The sequence below is a fragment of the Chionomys nivalis genome, chromosome 8, assembly GCF_950005125.1.
Source record: "Chionomys nivalis chromosome 8, mChiNiv1.1, whole genome shotgun sequence".
NCBI classification, from domain to species: domain Eukaryota; kingdom Metazoa; phylum Chordata; class Mammalia; order Rodentia; family Cricetidae; genus Chionomys; species Chionomys nivalis.
Window position 1 is genome coordinate 86,029,870 of NC_080093.1, and position 18,275 is coordinate 86,048,144.

At 43.3% G+C, this 18,275-nt stretch overlaps 1 protein-coding gene and 1 non-coding gene across 2 annotated transcripts; both read left to right on the forward strand.

Annotated features, from left to right (window-relative positions):
* Nucleotides 1-2,257: 2,257 nt before the first annotated feature.
* Nucleotides 2,258-13,117, forward strand: Eif4g2 (eukaryotic translation initiation factor 4 gamma 2). Its single transcript, XM_057778746.1, has 22 exons — nucleotides 2,258-2,969; nucleotides 3,292-3,418; nucleotides 3,784-3,849; nucleotides 4,374-4,514; nucleotides 5,331-5,433; nucleotides 5,965-6,096; nucleotides 6,188-6,254; nucleotides 6,390-6,541; nucleotides 7,034-7,144; nucleotides 7,306-7,389; nucleotides 7,479-7,577; nucleotides 7,752-7,890; nucleotides 7,976-8,136; nucleotides 8,462-8,575; nucleotides 9,143-9,268; nucleotides 9,400-9,504; nucleotides 9,596-9,811; nucleotides 9,893-10,151; nucleotides 10,260-10,464; nucleotides 10,564-10,775; nucleotides 10,879-11,000; nucleotides 12,300-13,117. The coding sequence occupies exons 1-22, from the start codon at nucleotides 2,258-2,260 to the stop codon at nucleotides 12,363-12,365; spliced, it is 3,519 nt and encodes a 1,172-aa protein (XP_057634729.1). The 3' UTR covers nucleotides 12,366-13,117.
* Nucleotides 8,628-8,801, forward strand: LOC130880850 (small nucleolar RNA SNORD97). Its single transcript, XR_009057652.1, has one exon. It is a non-coding gene; the product is annotated as a small nucleolar RNA SNORD97 (small nucleolar RNA).
* Nucleotides 13,118-18,275: the final 5,158 nt, after the last annotated feature.

Consider the following 18,275-nt stretch of genomic DNA (forward strand, 5'->3'; position numbering starts at 1 on the left):
ACATTTATTTTTTCCTTTGTTTTTATTTACTCCCTGCCAGCTCAGCACCTCACAAGCCTGCGTATCTGCAACTAGCAAAACAAGACCTTTTAAAAAATATTGTATGTGCATGGTGCCTCCACAAACGTGTGGAGGTAAAAGGTCAGCCTGTTCTCTCTCCATCATGTGGGTTCTGGAGACTGAACTCAGTCATCAGGCTTGGCAGCAAGCGCCATTACCAATAGTACCATCTTGCTAGCCCCTTAAAAAATTTTTAATTGAAGTCAAATTTCTTATTTTTAGGACACCCATATTTTAGAAGTGGCTATTCTTTGACATCCACACTAGTATACTGAGTATAGCATTTAAAAAAAAATCACTGTGTTCCTACAACACAGATGTCTTTAGTATATCAGGAAGCATATAAATCACTTGTATAAAACTAAAATATCACACATTTAAATTTCTTATACTTTAAAAGTGGCCCCTTTCCCAAAAAGGTTTTTCTTTTTTACACATAACTAACTCCAAAAAATGAAAAACTGCTTTTTACAGTTTTCAGTTTAAGGGAATTTTATTTAATAGCATTAATTTTGTGGCAAAGACCTCAGGACGCTATAATTGCATTAAAAACTGTCAAAGCCAAACTATCCTGTTATCAGACTTAAATGTTAAGGAGAGTACAATTTTCTGAGAATTCTATTTAAGGACTAGGTCTTTTTTCTTTCTTTCTTTCTCTGTGTAACCCTACTGTCCTGGAACTCGCTCTGAAGACCAAGTTGACCTCAAACTCAGAGAGATGCCTGCCACCATCGCTGGGCAGGACTAGGTATTAAAACACTAAGATATGTCAAATTAAGTTTCGATCTTTGAAAATCCAGTTCTTGGGTATTCCAAGGTATGATTTAAAAACACACGTGCTTTTACTTTTGGTCAACCCTTGTACCAAAACTGCATGCTCAAACACGAAGATAGGGCTTTCGGTTGTTTACATACCTTCATTTTTGTAATGCTAAAATGTCGAAAACAGTGACTGTGTGGTAGCAGGCCTTTGATCCCAGCACTCGGGAGGCAGAAGCAACTCTGAGTTCGAGGTCAGCCTGGTCTAGACAACCAATTCCAGGTCAGCCAAGGCTGTTACACAAACAGTGGAACATAGCCATAACCCATCTTTTAGCCTGTCACCTTTGTAATGCCTCGTTTTCCTTAATAACCCTAAGTAAGACAGAAAACACTGCACACCTAGAAATCCCTGGCCTCTGCTTTCCTTCCCGGGCCGACCAAGGAGAGGTAATCTGCAGCCCATCTTTAACATTTTTGAAATATGAAGAAAAAAATAATTTAAAAACGAGTCTGCATTTCACATCCTCCAAATACCCGCTCTCTACAAACACTTCTCTAGCAGGCCTAGCATACTGAGTCTAGCTCGGGACCAGCAGGGCGAACACTGAGGAGAAGCTGCCTCCAGCTCAGGGTACAAAGGCAACCCTTTCCTTCGACCCTTTCCTCGTTCCTCTGCAGATGGAGGACCAACAAACAGAACGCCTTCCGGGCGGGCACACGTCCCCCTCCTCAGCCCGCAGGCCCGCCCGAGGCCAGGCCACGAGGCCACGCGGAGCTCTCGGGACACAAGGCCCGAGCGGGTCAAGGAGAGAAGAAAGGAAGCGGCTCTTCAAGGTAAGCATGAGGCTCGGGCTCCAGAACAAAGCGGCGGCCCAGGGAGACGCGGCGGCCCCGCGACGCACACTCCCGGGCTCCCGGCGCTACGCAAAAGCCCCGCAGCGCGCCGGCCCACCGCCCTTACGCCACTGGCTTGGCCCCAGAGCCTTTGCGAATAAGGCTTTGCGCACTGCGGCGGGGCTGCGCCGCAACCTAGCTTGCCCGGTGGCTCCTCCCCGCCGCCCTGCGCGGATTGGTGGCGGACGGAAGCCCGGCTGCTGATTGGACAGCGGAGGAGCCACTCGGGGAGGCTCCGGTGGGGCGGCCGCCCCGGAGTGATAAGTTGGGCTTCAGACACGCCTCGGCGCCAGCAGCGAGCCGGAGCTCTATGGAGGCGGCGGCGGGTACCAGGTGGCGGCTGCAGCGGCGACTCCTCTGAGCTGAGCGTTTCAGGCCATCCTCGACTCCTTCCCCTTCCCTCCCCCTTTTTTGTTTTCCGTTCCCCTTCCCCCTCCCTTCCCCGTCCCCGACGACCGGATCCAGAGGAGGCAGCTGCGGTGGCAGCTGCTGAGTTCTCGGTGAAGGTGAGTGGAGCCGCCGCCGAGCGGAGCCCTCTAAGATGGCCGCCGCCCCGGCCGCTTCTTGTCGAGTGCTACAAAATGGCGGCCGCAGGCGGAGCCGGGCGGGGCTGCTCTCGCCTGCCTCTGGGCCACCTAGAAATCCCTGGCCTCTGCTTCCCTTCCCGGGCCGGCCCGGGAGACGCGGTCTGCAGTCTGGGCTGAGTGGCGGGCGCGGCGCGGCGCGAGGACGGCGTGCGAGCGTGGCGGGCCTCGCGCCTCGGCGGGAGGGACGCGGCCCGCGGCGGGGCCCGGCCGTTGGCGCGGGACCAGCGAGGCGGACGAGTCCGGAGCCCGGCCTCCCGGTGGGGAGGAGGTGTGTGGGCCCTGTGGCCGGCCGGCCGCCGCGTTGTCACCGGGGGACTCCGAGCGGAGGCGGCGAGCGGGCGGGAGGCCGCCTTCCTGCGGGAGAACAAAGGGCGGCCCGGAGGGGGCGCCTCCCGCCCGGCCCGGGCCCTCGCCCGTCGGAAGCCCGGCCACACTGGCCTTGGGGGAGGAACCCGTTGCTCTTTTGTTTGCGCGGAGTGGGGCGGAGGTTCCCGCTGCCATGTTGTAGCCAGGCTCTTCCGGCGGCTTCCCACACGCGCCCTGTGGGAAGGGGTGAAAGGACGGGCGGAGGACAGAGCCGTTCCGGCAGCGGGGAGTTGAGACCTTGGCCGGCCTGTCACTGCCCGGGCCGCGCACAGCAGTGCGGCAGACCTCGGGCCACCGCCGGTGTTGAAAGCGTTTCTGTTACATTTTAAAGGCCCCGGAATATGGCTGCGTTCTAGGCAGTGTCCAGATGTTCTCCCCCCCTACACACACACACACACACAAAAAGGCTGTTCCTGGCATCCTTGACCACTAAGGGGATCCACATAGCTAAACAAGATTTTACTGTGTATTTGTGGTTTTGACTTTGTTCTATTTTAGTCTTCTAAGGGCTGCAGTGCAGTGAAAGTTAATCAGCTGCAGTGAGAGCTGAAATAGATTAGAGCGAGGGTTTATGCATGTGTTTGTTGGTAGTACCTAATTTTGACATTCTCTCTCGTTCCAGGCTTTTCGTTTGTACCATCCCCTCCCCTCCCCACCCCATCCATTAATATTATTCTTTTGAAGATTCTTCGTTGTCAAGCCGCCAAAGTGGAGAGTGCGATCGCAGAAGGGGGTGCTTCTCGTTTCAGGTATAGTTTCGGGTAGGGTGGTAGATACATAGGAGGCCTTTTGAAAATGAAGCCGCTACTAAATCGCACTTGTGTGCTGTGGCTCTAGAGTATAGGGTATACTGGGGGGCTGCAAGTGTGTCTGCGCCTCGAAGGGGGGGCTTCAGACCCCTGGGACTGGAGTTACAGACAGTTGGGAGCTGCCATGTGGGTGTTAGCCCTTGTCCTCGGGAAGAACAGCCAGGTCTCAAACCGCTGAGCCATATCTAGCCTCTGGTTCATTTTCTTTTAGGCCAAAGTTCAGTCTTGGTTGTGGTGCAATTTCTAAAATATAAATAGGTTCCCTTTTGAGTGAGATGTAATTGGTAACCATTTCTTTTGAATAGTGCTTCTTCGGGCGGAGGAGGAAGTAGGGGTGCACCTCAGCACTATCCCAAGACTGCTGGCAACAGGTATGGTAACTGGATTTTATTAATTAAAGACTTCTCCGTGCCTAACAGGATAACCCTTGGGAAATCACCTGTAATCCTGGTGTGAATTCATAATTTCGAACTGTTTTCATCCTCTTGGCTCACATTTGGTGACTCAAGTGATTGTCCCTACTCTTTGATATTTGGTGTGGTCTGTGTGGAACATGCCTGTTAAGCATGTTGGTGTTAAGTCTCAAGATTTGGTTCCTGGATCGGTAGGGTTTTTTGACATGACCTGGGAATATATTGCCAGAAATGGAAATTCTAAGGTACTAGAGCAGAAATTGGGAATGGGCCTCCCAGTCATTTTAAGCCTTCCATAAGATTCTAGTGCTGTTTAAGAAAGATTTCCAGGATTGCTTTGTTGTATGGGAAGAATATAAAGCCTTAAGGCTTGTTTCGTTTTATTTTTACTTAGCAAAGTGGTGGGACATTGGTTAAATGAGTGAATACTGTTTTAGGTTTTCTTAATTGTAAGCTACTTTGTTGATGTTTTATTAAACTAGCGAGTTCCTGGGGAAAACCCCAGGGCAAAACGCTCAGAAATGGATTCCTGCACGAAGCACTAGACGAGATGACAACTCCGCAGCAAACAACTCCGCAAATGAAAAAGAACGACATGATGCAATCTTCAGGAAAGTAAGAGGGTAAGTGTCTGGCCGTTCTGAGGGAGGAGAGATTAGCTGTGCTGTTGTAGTATGTATGCTGCACAATTCACGGACATGATTCACATTTTAGCAATTCTTTTGCCAACAATATTCTAAAAAACTTTTGATGAGGAGTCCATTGCCCATAGGTATCTGGCTACAGGGGTTTATTGCCCATGAGCTTATGCTAACTTTTCCATGTTGATCTGGTATGTAACATCAGTGATGTGAGTGATGTAACCGTCTTAGCCTATGGTCAATTTCAGATAATGAGAACCTTGTGCTCTGAGTTTTGAGAAAGGTATCTTGTGAAACCGCAGAAAAGCCCAGATAATGATTCAGATGTCATAGTCTATATCTGTGAGAAGTTTTATTTCAACATCTCTTTGATTAGATGAAAAATGAACACTTCTGTAATACCATGCACAAAGTTTACATAAGCTCAAGCTTAGACAAGAAACTACTGGGAGACAGAGGGGAAATATTTTATTTTTTTTTTGTTTCCATGGAGTGATATATCAGCCACACTCCAAGATAAGGCCCTATACTCAGGAACAAATGACAACACAAATTTATGTTTTTAGTGATTTTTTTTCTTAGAGAAAGAACGTGAAATGGGGGAGGAGCGGAGCTGGAGGTCAGGAAAGACTATAATAAAAATATAATGTATGGCATTATCAAAGAATAAATAGGAAAGAAAGGGGAACATTTTTCCCTGTAAACAGGGAGTTAGTAAAGGGAAAGTCAAAATTTAAATGCTATTTTTCAGTTTAGAAAATAATTGTTAACCCATACTTGAAATGTGTTTTTCCCCAGCATACTAAATAAGCTTACTCCTGAGAAGTTTGACAAGCTATGCCTTGAGCTCCTCAATGTGGGTGTAGAGTCTAAACTCATCCTTAAAGGGGTCATACTGCTGGTAAGTTTAAATGTTAGTTCAAAAGGGGGGCAGAAAATTTACAGGCATAAGTTTCTTATATTTAATTATTGCATTAATCATGAGATAGGTTCTAGATATGGATATGAGTGTTTGAATAATAATAATAAAAGCAGGACTACTTTGAATGACATTAGGATTCAAGAAGTGAACCTTGAATCCTCATTTGCTTTGGTTTATCAAGTTGTCTGGAAACAGCTGCTGAGTTCTTTCCTTTGTGAAAGTGGTTTTGGGGGTTTATGATGATTCATAGGATTCTGTCATCTTGTACATGACTATCAACCACAGAGTTGTATCTTCAACGTTCTTTGATTTATAGTTTTCTAGCTGGGGAGGTGTATGCAACATGAGATTTATTAGATTGTACCACAGATATTAATTTTAAAAGGTTTATTTTTTTGAGGTGTTGTCTAAATGAATTGAGAATGTAGCTTGTGAGGGTTAAGTCTGTTTTAAAAGAGGGCTCCTTCAGCCTCTTATTCATTATGGTTTGATTTTTAATGGCTTCTGTAGATTGTGGACAAAGCCCTAGAAGAGCCAAAGTATAGCTCACTGTATGCTCAGCTATGTCTGCGATTGGCAGAAGATGCACCAAACTTTGATGGCCCAGCAGCAGAGGGTCAACCAGGACAGAAGCAAAGCACAGTGAGTGACAGTTTTATTTGCTTTGTTTTAAAATTAGTTTGGAATTTTTTTTTAATTAGCAAAGTTTGTAATGCCTTTTGTTTGCAAATAGACATTCAGACGCCTCTTGATTTCCAAATTGCAAGATGAATTTGAAAACCGAACCAGAAATGTTGATGGTAAGCATTTAAATTTGCTATTAACTAGTACCAGGTGTTTTTATTACATTTATGCCTTCTGTGACCTAAGTGTAATGGTCAGAACACTTGCAAGAGTGGTTCTAAGTGTTCTTTATTCTGTTTGCCTCCCCTCAGTCTATGATAAGCGTGAAAATCCCCTCCTCCCTGAGGAGGAGGAACAAAGAGCTATTGCTAAGATCAAGATGTTGGGGAACATCAAATTCATTGGAGAACTTGGCAAGCTTGATCTTATTCACGAATCTATCCTTCATAAGTGCATCAAAACAGTGAGTATGGAGTAGCTTAGGGTGAGGTAGTCAATAAGAATGTCCTTATTTGGGGAAAGTTAGTCAATTGCTGCATATCTGAAAAGGTGGCTGACTACTGACATAGTTTGGTAACCAGAGAAACTCAGAATTTCAAAGTGCTTTTTAAAAGTAGAGGTAGATTGGATTGCTTTGCCTGTGTTGAAATTCATAGAGGAATTTCTTCAACACAGGCAGGTAGGAATGCATTATCTTACATGCTCTAGGAATTGGGAGTCAGTCCAAACCTAAGGAAGGAAATACTACATAAACCAGATAACTGCTGGGCGGTGGTGGTGCACGCCTTGAATCCCAGCACTTGGAGGACAGAGGCAGGTGGCTCTCTGACTTTGAGGCCAGCCTGGTGTAAAAGAGCTAGTTCCAGGACAGGCACCAAGGCTACAGAGAAACCCTGTCTCAAAAAACAAAAACAAAACCCAGATAACTAAAATTTTAAACATGTTCTTTTGGTAGCTTTTGGAAAAGAAAAAGAGAGTCCAACTCAAAGATATGGGAGAGGATTTGGAGTGCCTCTGTCAGATAATGAGAACAGTGGGACCTCGATTAGACCATGAACGAGCCAAGGTATGCTTTTACTGAGAACAGTTAAAGGTGGTGTGTCTTGTGAGTTGGGGTTTGCTCTAGTTAGTCTGCCTTTACCCTGTGGCACGATAATTCAAAATGCCTTAGATAGTATACATTTATCTTAGTTCTAATTGTGTTTTTTTGTTTTATTTTTTTATCAGTCCTTAATGGATCAGTACTTTGCCAGAATGTGTTCCTTAATGTTAAGTAAGGAATTGCCAGCAAGGATTCGTTTCCTACTGCAGGTAAGATTTTTTTTTCAACAATGTCCAATCAACTTGAGTTTTTTTTCCTTTGGAATAGTAATTAAAATTTAAGTTTTTTAAAATTACAGGATACCGTAGAGTTGCGAGAACACCATTGGGTTCCTCGCAAGGCTTTTCTTGACAATGGACCAAAGACGATCAATCAAATCCGTCAAGATGCAGTAAAAGTAAGAGATTTTCAATTTCTTTTTCTTCTTTTCCATAGTAGTGTAGTCCTTTTCTTAACTCTTAAAATCTAGAATTAGTGTCCTTCAGGCCATTTTTGGAGAGAAGTTCTAGAACTGTAAATAAGCAGTCCAGGGTCTATGGGCAGCAGTACTTACCCACTTTTCTTCTCAAAGGATCTAGGAGTGTTTATTCCTGCTCCTATGGCTCAAGGGAGGAATGACTTCTTCCTGGAGGGACCGTTCATGCCGCCAAGGATGAAAATGGATAGGGACCCACTTGGGGGACTCGCTGATATGTTTGGACAAATGCCAGGTAATTTTAAACAAAGTAGTGTTTTGGTTAAACTAAAGAAAGGTTAATGCTTTAGTGAAGTTCTAAGAATTGTCTGTATTTTAAGGTAGTGGAATTGGTACTGGTCCAGGAGTTATCCAGGATAGATTTTCACCCACGATGGGACGACATCGTTCAAATCAGCTCTTCAATGGCCATGGGGGGCACATCATGCCTCCCACGCAATCGCAGTTTGGAGAGATGGGGGGCAAATTTATGAAAAGCCAGGTAAGACATTGAGAGTGTTTATAGTATTTAGGGCTAACCTTAAGTTCAATACATTATGTCCTTTATTGTTTGTTTTTTAAATGACGTTGAGTTTTACCTTTAATGCTTTCTTTTTCTTATCCAAATTACCACCTGACAATTTCAAATTGAGTAAAATGTGTATCCTTAAAATTAGTAAAAATCACATCACTTTATATTCAACAGATAGGTTAGATATTCTTCCCTGTTTCATCTTTCTGGGCAAAGCAATGGCTTGGCTCATTCATTCCCTTGGTACTCGATTACCACAATTTTTATCTAGACTTTCTCTCCCTTTCTGAAATAGGGGCTAAGCCAGCTCTACCATAACCAGAGTCAGGGACTCTTATCCCAGCTGCAAGGACAGTCGAAGGATATGCCACCACGGTTTTCTAAGAAAGGACAGCTTAATGCAGATGAGGTACATTTGCCTACATTACTTCTATGCAGTAGATTGTCAGTGCAGGAATCTCTTGCCCGATGATTATAAAAAGACGCGAAAGAGGACTTGAAGCTGGATTCTTTTCCTTTCTACTCTTTGTCTAACTCTTCTCTCTATTTCCCTCCCCTCCCACTTTCCTCTGCTTCTTTTTCTCTCTTTGGATATCCAGCGTCCTATGAGCGAAGATTATGAGATATGAGGGCAAGTTTCTAAGTAATTTTTACTAGTTAGCATGAGAAATGGTTAAGATGTTGGTGGATTTCTCTGTAAGTAGAATAAAGAATATCTATATTGCTGATATTGGGTGAATTATGTTACAAACTAAGGTTTGTAAACAGTATCTTTCTCTTTTCCTTCAGTATCTTATTCATTAAATCATATTACTTTTCCCAGAAGTTAAATTTATCACGTGATATGAAGTAACTTTTTGTTTTAGAGAATTATGTCTTTGCCATAATTATTAGGTTTGTATAGGATTCTATACATTTGACATTTGTTTATTAGCTCTGTTAACTTGGTTATGTGTTGATTTGTTTTTGATTTTAGATTAGTTTGAGGCCTGCTCAGTCGTTCCTAATGAATAAAAATCAGGTGCCAAAGCTTCAGCCCCAGATAACTATGATTCCTCCCAGTGCACAGCCACCACGCACTCAAACACCACCTCTGGGACAGGTATGGGCCCCAAAGTATCTGCCCTCTGAAGATGAGTGAGAATTCTGTTTTCTTCCCTGTTTCAGGTGTTACTGTTCTTTTTGGTTTCTTACATTTATTTTGATTAAACGTGTTGTGCTGCTTACCTTTAGACACCACAACTTGGTCTCAAAACTAATCCACCACTTATCCAGGAAAAGCCTGCGAAGACTAGCAAAAAGCCACCACCATCAAAGGAAGAACTACTTAAACAGACTGTAAGTTTTAGATAGCCCCCTAAGTCGTCTCTTTTGCTTAAACATTTGAGGATAGAGAACACTGATGGTAATTGGATTGTGTTCTTCTCAGGAAGCCGTTGTGACTGAATATCTGAATAGTGGAAATGCAAATGAGGCCGTCAATGGCATGAGAGAAATGAGAGCCCCGAAACACTTTCTTCCTGAGATGTTAAGCAAAGTGATCATCCTGTCACTAGATAGAAGTGATGAAGATAAAGAAAAAGCGAGCTCTTTGATCAGTTTACTCAAACAGGAAGGAATAGCCACAAGTGACAACTTCATGCAGGTAGAACATTGTACTGATTGTGTGACAGCTCTTTCCAGTTGTGGTTGGAAGCTATTAACTGTTTTGAATATTCTTCCCAAGGCTTTCCTGAACGTATTGGAGCAGTGCCCCAAACTGGAGGTTGACATCCCCTTGGTGAAATCTTATTTGGCACAGTTTGCAGCTCGTGCTATAATTTCAGAGTTGGTGAGCATTTCAGAACTAGCTCAACCACTGGAGAGTGGCACCCACTTCCCTCTCTTCTTACTTTGTCTTCAACAATTAGCTAAATTACAAGATCGAGAATGGCTAACTGAACTTTTTCAACAAAGCAAGGTCAATATGCAGAAAATGCTGCCAGGTGAGAGCTGACTGACTTAGTTAACAATAAGTGATTTTGTGTACTAGGAAAGTGTTTGTAAAATGGTCTGGATAGGTCACCCTGGTAAAACGAGAAATGTCTTTGCAGAAATTGATCAGAATAAAGATCGAATGTTGGAGATTCTGGAAGGAAAGGGATTGAGTTTCTTATTCCCGCTCCTTAAATTGGAGAAGGAACTATTGAAGCAAATTAAGCTGGATCCATCCCCTCAAACTATATATAAATGGATTAAAGATAACATCTCTCCCAAACTTCATGTAGATAAAGGATTTGTGAACATCTTAATGACCAGGTAAGGTGAATGGTTTTCACTTGTTAGAAAGTCTACAGGGCAGAGCCCCAAAAACTGGTGTTGAACTAGACAATTTCTAACATGATCTCTGCTGTTCAGCTTCTTACAGTACATTTCTAGTGAAGTAAGCCCACCTAGTGATGAAACAGATTCTTCCTCTGCTCCTTCCAAAGAACAGTTAGAGCAGGAGAAACAACTGCTGCTCTCTTTCAAGCCAGTGATGCAGAAATTCCTTCATGATCATGTGGATCTACAGGTCAGTGCCCTGTATGCTCTGCAGGTGCACTGTTACAACAGCAGCTTCCCAAAAGGTGAGGTGACTGGTGTCCGGAGGGAATGAGGGGCAGTCTGAAATAGCACACTGGAATAATGGAATTAATTACATGCTTTTGGTTGGTTTTGTTTTGTTTTAAGGCATGTTACTTCGATTTTTTGTTCATTTCTATGACATGGAAATTATTGAGGAGGAAGCTTTCTTGGCTTGGAAGGAAGATATAACTCAAGAGTTTCCAGGAAAAGGCAAGGCTTTGTTCCAGGTAAGTGCTTTAAGGTTTTTTTTGGTTTTTTGTTTTGTTTTGTTTTGTTTTTTTGCTATTGGCTTGGCTTGGTTGTTTTTGGTAGTATTTTAAATGGACCTCTTCCTAACTTAAATGCATCAAAAAGTATGTTAGTCTGCAAGATGTGGTTAAATAGGCAGTTAGCAAATGAGATAAAGATACGGGATGAAATCATGCTTAAAACCATAGTGCTGTGTAAAGGGGTTATAGATAACAATTTTGGTGGCAAAGCTGCTTACTTACATGGTTGACAGAATAAAGGCATTTGGGTTTAAAACTAAAAGTGAAAAAAGCATACTTTGTAGTTTGATAATTGTTATCCAGTAGACTAGAGCTCTGGAAATATAACTTGATATGAAAGAACTCTAAATCCATAGTGTGCATAAAATTAGCTTTTTTTTTTTTTTTTTTTTTTTTTTCGAGACAGGGTTTCTCTGTGGCTTTGGAGCCTGTCCTGGAACTAGCTCTGTAGACCAGGCTGGTCTCGAACTCACAGAGATCCGCCTGCCTCTGCCTCCCGAGTGCTGGGATTAAAGGCGTGCGCCACCATCGCCCGGCTAAAATTAGCTTTTTGAAGAATTTAAAAGTGGGATCTCAGCCTGGTGCTAGCTAAAAAGGTCTTAACACAGTTCAGATAGTTCTACTAATAGTATAGTTCTAGCTAAGGCCTCAGCTTTGAGGAAGCCCTGGTTTACAGCTTCTAATCTAAGGTTTATAGACTACTTTGTAAGGAGTGTTTAAGACAAGCCTGGACACTCATTGTATGGGATCCTGTTCTCTGGTGGGCAACTAGAGAGATAGCTCAGCAACTTAGAATGCTCAAAACTGTCTTATCTCCAGTTCCCAAAGGTTCAGTCCCCTTTTTGGCTGTTGGGCCCTGTGCATACATGGTATACAGTCATATACCAGTCAGTCATCCATATATGCACAAATGTTTTAAAGGAAGGAAGGCTGGAAATGGCTCAATGTAAAGCTTGTGAAGACCAGACTCCAGAATCAACTTACTCTCTGGGTGGACTTCTTGATTGTATATCCTGAACAAAACTTAATTTTTTTTAAAGATTTGTTTTGTATGTATGTCTATAAAGGTGTCAGATCCCCTGGAATTGAAGCTTTAGACAGTTTTGAGTTGCTGTGTGGGTGCTGGCTATTAAACCCAGGTTCTCTGGAAGAGCAGTCAGTGCCTCTTTTAACCACTGGGCCATCTATCTCTCCAGCACCCTGAACTTGATGTTTTATATAATATACTAAGTTTTTTATTATAAATTTAATTTACAGGTAAATCAGTGGCTAACCTGGCTAGAAACTGCTGAAGAAGAAGAATCAGAGGAAGAAGCTGACTAAAGAACCAGCCAAAGCCTTAAATTGTGCAAAGCATACTATGATGTAACTGCATTTGACCTAACCACTGCGAAAATTCATTCCGCTGTAACGTTTTTCACAATATTTAAAGCAGAAGCACGTCAGTAAGGTTTCCTTCTGCATAAGGTTTTTGTAGTGTGATGTCTTAATCATAGTCTACCATCAAATACTTTAGGAGTATCCTTAATGTTTAGATAGAATATTAGCAGCATGCAATAATTACATCCTAAGTTCTCAAGCAGAGGCAGTCTATTGCAAAGATCTTCTTTGCTGCCAGTTACCATAGGCTGTTTTTAAGTTAGAAAACTGAATAGCAACACTGAATACTGTAGAGATGCACTTTGCTCAGTAATACTTGAGTTGTTGCAATATTTGATTATCCATTTGGTTGTTACAGAAAAATTAACTGTAATTGATGGTTGTTGCCGTAATAGTATATTGCCTGTATTTCTACCTCTAGTAATGGGCTTTATGTGCTAGATTTTAATATCCTTGAGCCTGGGCAAGTGCACAAGTCTTTTTAAAAGAAACATGGTTTACTTGCACAAAACTGATCAGTTTTGAGAGATCTTTAATGCCCTTGAAGTGGTTTTTGTGGGTGTGAAGCAAATGGTGAGAATTTGAATTGGTCCCTCTTATTATAGTATTGAAATTAAGTCTACTTAATTTATCAAGTCATGTTCATGCCCTGATTTTATATACTTGTATCTATCAATAAACATTGTGATACTTGATGTAGTTGTACATGACTTCAAATAGTACCTCCAAAGTTATGGAAAATTGTTCATTTTGTTTTGAGGTATGGACTTACCTCAGTTTAAGAACTTGGGAAAATTTTAACTTCATAGTCTTAACACCAGTGCTATTTAGTAGTGATTCACCCTGTAAGCAGCATTAGTATCATACTTTACAGTATTCAGTTTTTCACCGTTTCAGACTGACTGTTTCTGTCAGTCTTGTAATGCAAGCTGTCAACTTGATCTGGAGCTGCCTTTACTGTTAAGAGACTTTGTCAACTCTGACTCTGCTTTCTAAGCACCTTAGGAATAAGCTTCCTCATCACACCATCCTCTTTGCTGAGGTACCTGCTTAGTCCTTAATCTCCATTTACTCTTCACAACAAAACAACCAGAACAAGAAACTGAAAAACAAAACTGCCATGTGGTTTAGAACTCAGCAAATGCTAGGCTTTAAATTTATGATTTAAAAATTTAAATCATAAAATTGGCTCCTATTACTTTCCATTTTGTCTAGCCCTTGCAATATATAGTTCCTTTACCTGGAACAGTGCTTTCCTTACCTCTTAACCTTCAGGTATTGGTTTAAATTTCACTCAACTTGCCTTCTTCCTCTGCCAGGACAAGAGAAGAGTTTCTATAAGTCAAAGGTTTTTGTTTTGTTTTTTTGAGATGTCACTGAAAAGGTCCACAGGGAACCCAGAGAACAGTGGACCACGAGGTAGCTTGACTGGGTCAAGTCCCACTGTGTCCCCTGCATCCCCTGCCAATATCTTCTCCGGTGTCACCAGCTCCAAAAGCCTGCAGTGGAATGAGTAGGGACAGATAGGCCCTTTGCTCCCTCCCAGAAGAACCCTGGTCTGCTTTGGTGGCTTTGTCATCAACTCTCTCAGTGGAGTATAAGAAACTGGGAAAAGTTGAGGTCGGAGCCAAGGATAATTGTGGGATTGAGGTTCATCCCACAACTCAGCCTAGCCTGTGGCCTACTACTCATCTACCCCTTGGTGAAAGCTGAGCTCCAAGGGGACAGGGCACTGTAGGTCTCATCACTGCTGAGTGGGATTTTTATGAGCTTCAATATTAGTGAATTTTGGGAATTAAGGATTTAAAGGAAATTCAAAATTAGGTTTAGGATCCAAAATGTCCTGGATAAAAGATTGTCTTTGAATCTGAAGATTGATTGCATGGTAACTGAGTTAGGGCTAACACACTAACTGAAACGATCTGTGTATTGCCCCACCCACTAGAAAAACTAGTAATGAATAAATGTTTGGATAGTGACCTGGGTTTTTCTCATTTGTTATACCCCTTAATTCTAATGTTTCAGAGCTTGCAACTTAGTTGCATCCAGACTTCACGATGCAGTGGTACTTGAATGTGTGTGTGAGACATTTTTTAAGGTTTACTCAACAGGGAGTTCCTTGAAGAAAGCAGGCCCCTGGGATGGGAAGACAGTCCTTTCACAGCTCCAAATCCTTGGGGTGGGTGTTGTGGACCAGCTACAGCTTTCAGGGTCGAGGTAGGGCAGGGCAGATGCACAAAGGTCACTGTCAGACAAGCCTGACAAGTCCTGGTCTAGGTAGACAAGAACAGAACAGCAGAAACTGAACTTAAGAGTCACATGGAGGGGCCATTCCACACTCCCACATCACTTGGAACCTGAGTCTGGAAAAGAGGACAGAAAGCCGTCAGTCTACCCACTCACTGAATGCTCTCAGAGCCCTCTGCCAGGCTCCAGGAGGGGACCTTGAAGACCTTGTGGACAGACACTCAAGTGTAAGACTCTAGGCCAAGTATGAATGACACAAGATGTGACTCAGGAGCAGGGCTGTTCAGGTCAGCTTAACACTCAAAACATCTTTTGGAACATTATGGTTCGCAGGAGAGAAACAACTGTTTAGGGGTAGTAAGTATCCAATGGGGAAAGAATGTTAGTGCTACTTGAAATGGTGTTCAGAGAAAACCACCTGTGGGGAGATAATGGAAGTTAGGAGGGAATCAAGTCACTAGAGCATTCAGGCAGAAGGAAGCAAATCCACAGGCCCCTCAGATAGGGATGGAGATTGGGGTGATTGGTAGAACAAGTCTGACATAATAAAGATACATTTATTCAAAGTAGAACAGGTAATTTTATCTGATAATTAAAATGATCCAGTGTCTGCATTTGGCTGATTATTCTAGCCAACATTCACTGAGCATTTAGATTGGAATAAACCGATTCATCCCATCTAATCTCTCTAGCACCCCCAGGTACTATACTATCTCTATTGATGCAGAAACAATTAGACGCCTTATCCAAGAGCTGTAAATAGTTCCAACCCCAGCCTTGCATTGTGGTCCAGTTACTGCTCACTTTATTCAGTCTGGGACCCCAGCTCAAGGATGATGCCACCCACATTCAGGTGAGGCTTCTCCCTTCAGCTAAAACTTTTTGGAACTAGAATAGCTGGAGAGATGGTTCAGCGGTCCTTGAGTTCAGTTCCCAGCAAACCACATGACTCAGTGGGATCTGATGCCCTCTTCTGGTGTGCAGGCAAACACAGCATTCGTACGTGTGTGTGTATCTATATAAAACTGGAAATAGACACACCCAGAGATTTACATACATGGTGATTATAAATTTAAACAAGTTAGCAAGGAAGGTTAACTATCACATCCAGAGAGAACCTTCATGCCTGTGGGATGCGCCCTTTGTTCTTAACATTGTGTGTGTGTAGTGCCACAGCACTTGCTTGGGGACAGAGGGCAACTTTTTAGAAGTCCATTTTCTTCTACCACAGCACAGCAATAAGTGAGTTTCTGTCCGATTCTATCCCACTTTCCATCTCATTGTAGGTGTGCTACAATTAGACATGAGCCACTTCAGCTGACTTTTAAGGTTGGTTTTTGGGATTCAGTTGAGATCATGTGTCTTGTGCAGCAAGTGCCATGTCACCAGCCCCGTTTCATTTCTTTTCCCTCTTTCTGCACTCCTTCTGATAACATGATTGACTTTTTCTGGGCTAAATGCTGTGGACAAATGTCTATTCACCACCCCAGATAGAGCATGGATAACAGACCTGGGAGCCAATGAATTTATTGGGATTTTTTTCCAGAAGCATGGATGAAGAGGGTACCAGCACTCACCTTTCTCTGTTTCCTGATTGTGGGTACCATGTAACCAGTGACATCACACCACCACCATACCTTCCTGACCTTCATAGACTATGTCCTCTTGAGCTGTTTTCCAAAGCAAACCCCTCCCTCCATAAACTGCTATTTTGGTCTCATTAACAAGAAAAGTTATTGGTGGTTTGAATGGGAAATGTCCCCTTGTAGGCACATGTAACTAAATACTTTGTTTCCCAGCTGGTTGCACTCTTTGGGGAGGTTATGAAATCTTTAGGAAGCGGAGCCTTGCTGGAGGCAGTTACTTCACTGGGAGCAGGATTCCAACGTTTATTGCCTCATCCCACTTCGCTTCTTGCTTTCTGTTTCAGTAAAAATGACATCAGCCAGCAACCCTGCTCTGGCCACTTGCTGCCATGCCTTCTCACCATTATGGACTCCTGTGGAACCTAAGCCAAAATAAACTCTTAGATATTGGTATGGTCATGGAGTTTTGTCGCAACTATACTTGTGTGACCAAACTGCAGCTTTTTTTTTTTTTTTTTTTTTTTAGACAGGGTTTCTCTGTGTACAGCTCTGGCTCTCCTGGAACTTGCTCTGTAGAACTGGCTGGCCTCAAGCCTGGAAATCTGCCCGCCTCTGCCTCCTGAGTGCTGAGATTAAAGGCATGCACCACCACTGCCCAGCTATTTTTATTACTTTTAATTGTGTTTCTGAGAATATATCTGTGTGGGACTGTGTACATGGAAGCCAGCAGTATCAGATCTTCCACAAGCTGGAGTTAAAGGAGATTGTAAGCTACCCAGCATGGGTGCTGGGAACTGAACTTGGATCCTCTGGAAGAGCAAGCAGTGTGAGCTCTTACCCATCGAGCCATCTCTCTCCAGCTCCAAGTACTTTTAAAAGCAGTACATTGAAGAGAGACCTCACCTACTGGGTAAAGGGAAGGTCAGCTGTCCTAATTGCTCATTCTACCAGAGCTCAGGATAACGTTCCTAGCTGAGCAGGGACACAGATTCCCACACCCTGGACCTACTTCAAGCAACACAATGGTGATATTCTCTCAAAAAACCATGGGGGGCAAGCCACTGGCCAGAGATTTTATGTAGAGTTTGAATAAAATTATTTTATGAAATGTGGGCAGAAGAAAACACTGGTTATTAACACACACTAATATGTGCTTTTAATGTGCATTTTAATGTAACAATGAATGAAATATTAGCAGCTGACCTATTTCACATACCTCCCAAAGGCTTACAAATTTGAGTTAATAAATAATTTATGCTAATTACATGCCTATTTTGTGTGCAGGTGTGTATGTACATATGAGCACGTGCAAGCCACGGTGTGCATGTGGAGACCAGAAGACAACTGGAGGGTTCTCTCCCTCCAACATTTGGGTTCCAGAGTAAAGCTTGTTGACAAGTACCTTTACCTGCTAAGCCATCTGTCTGGCCCACAGACCCCTTCCAAGTGGAGAGAACCTTCCTAGGGGCACGTGACTACTGTCTCACAGTGCACATGCCAACATGACTCCGCTGAACTTGCGAGAACTCAGGATGGAAGAGAGAGGAGCCAGGCACTACAAAGAGCCAAAAGTCAAATTACTGCCCAGAGCTTCCATCTTTAGATAAATGTGATTTTTGTTTTGTTTTGTTTTGTTTGAGATGAAGTCTCACCACATAGTCCAGGCTGGCCTCAAGCTTTTGATCCTCCCTACCTTCTGACTGATAAGTGCTGGGAGTAGCCACCACTCCTGTCAAGAAATGCAAGGAACAGAAACTAAATGAACACTTCTTGCTCAGTCTTAATGACTGGGGACCTTCGGAAACAGACATGAAAGACATAAGGTCTGCTCTTTGTTGAGGCTGGGGACCAGACACCTGACTGGGAACAACAGTTGATGTAGAAAGACAGACACAGGTAACATAGATCTGGGATCCGGTGCCTTGTGCTCAGATGAAGAGGAACCAGCAATCAGCGCATGAACGAGGACTAGAGCAAGCTCATCTCAGTAGGGTGTCTCTGTGGGGGAGGGGGATTTCAT

Bases quoted from the DNA above. Each gene is read 5' to 3' on its own strand.
- Eif4g2 (XM_057778746.1), top strand. From the start codon at position 2,258: ATGGCCGCCGCCCCGGCCGCTTCTTGTCGAGTGCTACAAAATGGCGGC. The intron at 3,850-4,373 runs GTATGGTAACTG...TTATTAAACTAG, and splicing joins CCCAAGACTGCTGGCAACAG to CGAGTTCCTGGGGAAAACCC. The intron at 5,434-5,964 runs GTAAGTTTAAAT...TGGCTTCTGTAG, and splicing joins TTAAAGGGGTCATACTGCTG to ATTGTGGACAAAGCCCTAGA.